General features: G+C 42.7%; 1 protein-coding gene across 5 annotated transcripts in view; it reads left to right on the top strand.

The window, feature by feature from the left end:
• adgrl3.1 (adhesion G protein-coupled receptor L3.1) overlaps window positions 1-5,000 on the top strand; it is a 167,486-nt gene that overhangs the window by 115,648 nt on the left and 46,838 nt on the right. For all 5 annotated transcript variants that reach the window (XM_047816555.1, XM_047816554.1, XM_047816553.1 and 2 more), the window contains one exon: window positions 3,163-3,346. In XM_047816555.1, coding sequence (XP_047672511.1) covers window positions 3,163-3,346 — 184 coding nt within the window. The remainder of the gene's footprint in view (window positions 1-3,162; window positions 3,347-5,000) is intronic.

Genomic DNA, 5,000 nt, shown 5'->3' with positions numbered 1-5,000 from the left:
GTAATTTCATTTGGAAAAAAAAATCGTGTTAGGTGTGCGGCACTGTTTACGTACAGAAACAACAACAGTTATGTGTGTGTGTATTTGTCTATGTGTGTGTGTGTGTGTGTGTGTGTGTGTGTGTGTGTGTGTGTGTGAGAGAGAGAGAGAGAGAGAGAGAGAGAGAGAGAGATTGCTCTTGCTCTCATTTTCACAGTGTCGCACATTCCCTGCGGAGCTGTTTTTACATGAACATATTATACAGTATTTCAACACATAAGATAATCACATACTATCATGGCGTGTGTGTGTGTACGAGAGAGCAATAGTGTGTGTATGAGACAGAAAGAGAGAGAGAGAGAGAGAGAGAGAGAGAGAGAGAGTCAGAGTGTGTGTGTATACATGTGCATGTATGAGAGATAGAATGCGTACAGTATGTGTTCTTATGAGTGTGTGTGTGTGTGTGTGTGTGTGTGTGTGTGTGTGTGTGTGTGTGTGTGTGTGTGTGTGTGAATGTATGAGAGAGTGTGTGTCTGTTTGTTTTGTTTGTGTATGTTTATATGTGCTAGAGTTTATATATGTATGAGAGACTCTGTATGATTCTGTGTGTGTGTATGCATGACAGAGTGTGTGTGTGTGTACAGTATGTGTGTGTGTGTGTGTGTACAGTATGTGTGTGTGTGTGTGTATATATAAGAGAGAGAGAGACTCTGTATGATTTTGTGTGTAGAGGTGCTAGAGTGTACAAGAGAGTGCGTCTGTGTATGCATGAGAGTGTGTGTGTGTGTGTGTGTATGTATGAGAGAGAGCCTGTATGATTGTGTGCGTATGCATGAGTGTACAAGAGAGTGCATGTGTGTACAGTATGCATGAGAGTGTGTGTGTGTGTATGGCAGAGTGTGTGTGCGTGTATATTTGTGTGAGAGAGAGTGTGTTTGTGTATGTTTATACTGTATGTGCATGTATGAGAGAGAGAGAGATTGTGTGTATGTGTGTATGTATCTGTGTGTGTGTGTATGAGAGAATGTATGTGTGTGTATATGAGAGTGTGTGTGTGTGTGTGTGTGTGTGTGTGTGTGTGTGTGTGTGTGTGTGTGTGTGTGTGTGTGTGTGGTGGCAGACAAAGAGAGAGCGAGTGAAAGTGAGAAAGATATTAATGTCTTGCCCAGACGGAGAAGATGTAAGTGCTTTATGGCGAGGCTGAGCATTATGGGAAATCTATCCTCATTGTGAAGTTCAGGCGCCAGATGGGTGACACCGTCTCCTCATGCTGTCAAAACCAATTTCACTTATCCAATACTTTTTGAATTCCTTCTTATTTTTCCTTTAAAATAATAATTCTTGCATATGTTTCAGGTTTATTAAAACACACAGCACATCATCCACAGATACCAGCGCAGGCTGTTAAACTCACAAGGTCCACAGAGAATCCTGTCTCTTATTGGAGCAGATTAGCGAGTCTTGTCCATTCTGCATTTTCTGCCTTAATGATTAGCTTGCAGTTTGGTTTTCGTATCATATCATAAAGCATTGTGGGTAAAAAAAAAACTCTGCTTCTTTTTCAAATAAGACCATCACAATCTATAAAGCGGTGAAGGTATCAGATGTGATATTAGATGGGAGGCTTCGCTCCTGCATCCATCAATAGCCTGAGAATGAAACTGTTAGTGTTGAGCAATGTGTTGTATTACAACATCTCATCGATTGCACAGTAAAAATGATGTGGTCTAAACTATTATACACAAACCTACAGACAGATAGACAAGCAGGGAGATAGAGGACATACAGATAGACAAATAGGCAAGCAGAGAGACAGATAGACAGGCAGGCAGACAAGCAGAGAGACAGATGTGCAGACAGATATGCAGACAGACATACAGACAAGAAGGCAGACAGGAAGACTTGCAGACAGACAGGCAGACAGGCAAGCAGAGAGACAGACTGGCAGGCAAACAAGCAGAGAGACATACAGACAGACAGACGGACAGACAAACAGGCAAGCATAGAGACAGGGAGGCAGACAGATGGACAAGCAGAGAGACAGACAGACAGTCAGACAGACAGGCAAGCAGAGAGACAGACAGGCAGGTAGACAGACGGACTAGCAGAGACCTACAGACAGACAAGCAGAGAGACAGACAGACAAACAGAGAGACAGACATACAAAAAGAACAGACAGACAAGCAGAGAGACATACAGACATAAAGACAGACATGCAGGCAGGCAGACAAACAAAAGACAGACAGACAAACAGAGAGACATACAGACAGGAGACACAGTCAGACAGACAGACAGGCATGTAGACAGACAGCTGCATATATATATATTTACATATGTGAAGTCTGTGATGCTTGTGTGAGTCTGTTACATGTTTCATCTGAATACTAAACAAAGCAAACAGAAGCTCACAAAGTTTACCTTCCATCATTTTGTGTAACATGAACATTTTGGGCTTTTTAATCAATTAATGAAAGGACCCATCTTTAGCAAAATTCCTACAATGCACCAGAAAAATATTATAAATATTATAAATATTGTGTTGGAGCGAATAAATCACAGAAGTTTGCAGGAATCCAGCTCTGGGGCTGTACATAACACACAAGGGGTGTAATAGACCTCCGTTTGAGCATCAGCCACAGACAAAGTGACTCTGTCTGTTTCCGATTAGGACACAGGATACTCAACTTTATATTTTAGGCGCTTATAAATTTGATAGATAGGATTTTCTTAAATTGTACAACTTTATCACAGAACTGGGGTAAAAGAAGGTTGGGAAAGTGTGTTTTTGTAGATCTCAGTGAATAATGCAGCAGTGAACTGTTAATCAGTGTTATATGGGATGTTGAATCAGATACGTGGGATGATGAATGTTCACGTGTGATGATTGGACGTCATTTGCTCAACTCGGGGTCGAGGACTTTAGAAAAAGTTTTTTTTGTCAAATCCATTGTGTATTTGTCCATTTACATTTGAATGTAAAAAATTTGAATAGTATACATACAATAAAATGTGTTCTTACAGCCCTAGTGTGTGTGTGTGTGTGTGTGTGTGTGTGTGTGTGTGTGTGTGTGTGTATATATATATATATATATGTATACATATATATGTCTCTATTTCTTTACTCATCTCTAGGGCACTGAAGCAGTCTCTCATTTCATCTCTGTATTTTTCTCGCTCCTGCAGGCGATGGTGGAGACGGTGAATAACCTGCTGTGTGAACGCGCTCAGCCTGCATGGAAGGCGCTGTCAGTGATGGATCAGCTGCGTTGTGCCACCATGCTGCTGGACACGGTGGAGACGGCTGCCTTCATGCTCGCCGACAACCTGCTCAAGACTGACACCATCCAGGAGAGCACCGACAACATCCGTATGTCTATATCAGCACACAGACACACACACACACAGACACACACACACACACACACACACACACACACACACACACACGCACACACAATGGCATACTCTACAACTATGGAAAAACTGGGTTCTGTCAAGGTGGAAGGTTTATGGCACTGATGCCACAGCTCTGCTGAATTCTGGAATCCGATTGGTCGGAAGGTGTTGATTTGTTTTCTCTGACAGTCGTTCATACCAGTTTAATTTTAATGTATGTCTATGTTAAGTGTGGGAGAGAGACTGAACACACCTTCAAACACACACTAATGGGGTTAAACATATTGATCACAGTTCTCCAGTACATAAAGCCAAATTCAGTTAACATTCGATACACACACGCACACACACTCACACACATACCAACAAAGAGTGATAGAAAGCACATGTTGGTTCAGCAGGATCTGAGTCTCAACTGTGACCCATCTGTCTCAGTTCAAATCCAAAACATTTACACATCAGGACGTTCATTCATCCATCTTCTCGAGCGCTTATCCTCCACAGGGTCTTAGGGAACCTGGGGTTTCTGCTGGAGGATTGGGGGTACCATGCCATTCCATCTTTGAGCGCAATTTCACAGACACTACAGACAATTTAGAAATGTATATCGTACTAGAATGCTTGTTTTTGGACTTTGAGAAGAACCCAGAAGAACATGGAGAACCCAGACAAAACCCCAGAAGAACCCGGAGTACCCAGACGAAACCCCAGAAGAACCCGGAGTACCCAGGGGAAACCCCAGAAGAACCCGGAGTACCCAGGGGAAACCCCAGAAGAACCCGGTGTACCCAGGGGAAACCCCAGAAGAACCCGGTGTACCCAGGGGAAACCCCAGAAGAACCCGGTGTACCCAGGGGAAACCCCAGAAGAACCCGGTGTACCCAGGGGAAACCCCAGAAGAACCCGGAGAAACCAGAGGAAACCCCAGGAGAACCCAGAGGAAATGCCAGAAGAACATGGAGAACTCAGAGGAAACCCCAGAAGAACAGGGAGAATATGAATGCCGGCAAATCTGGACACAAGAAGTTTATTTCCTGTTGTAATGGAAAGTGGGTTAAAACGAACACTGAGGTGCTCTGGGGTTTCTGAAAGAACGAAAAATACCAACACACAAAAAACACGCACCCACACAGAACGCTCGGGTGTTCGCTATTATCACACGGCCACCATAAACACCGCTGCTGATTGGGTGACTAACCTTCTGACCCATAAATCCATTAGTGTGTTGACAGTAAAAGAACTCCACATTTACAGAAGCAGATCTGTGGATACACACTGTAATGCAATCCGGAGCACAGAAAGACCTGCTTATACTTTTAACCCTGATGTTCTGTATGGGTCAAAGTGACACATTAAAATTAGATTTATTTATTTATTTATTTTTGAACCTTCACAGTAAAAGCGTATTACAAAGACAGCCTTTATATTGCAGGAACGATACCGTTAGATCATTATGACCTGATCTGTCGTAGGTGACAAATAAATTTCTATTTTTTCCAAAATGAGCTGCAATTTAAGTCTAATCAAACACCCCACGCACTCAGAACACCAAACAGACGAGCAGATTCAGGACTTAAGGAACTATAACCTTACAATGTTACTTCTATCTCAACCTGAAGCCCAAC

This window comes from Tachysurus fulvidraco, chromosome 7 (assembly GCF_022655615.1).
Source record: "Tachysurus fulvidraco isolate hzauxx_2018 chromosome 7, HZAU_PFXX_2.0, whole genome shotgun sequence".
NCBI lineage: Eukaryota > Metazoa > Chordata > Actinopteri > Siluriformes > Bagridae > Tachysurus > Tachysurus fulvidraco.
This window is presented reverse-complemented; position numbering and strand designations above follow the sequence as displayed.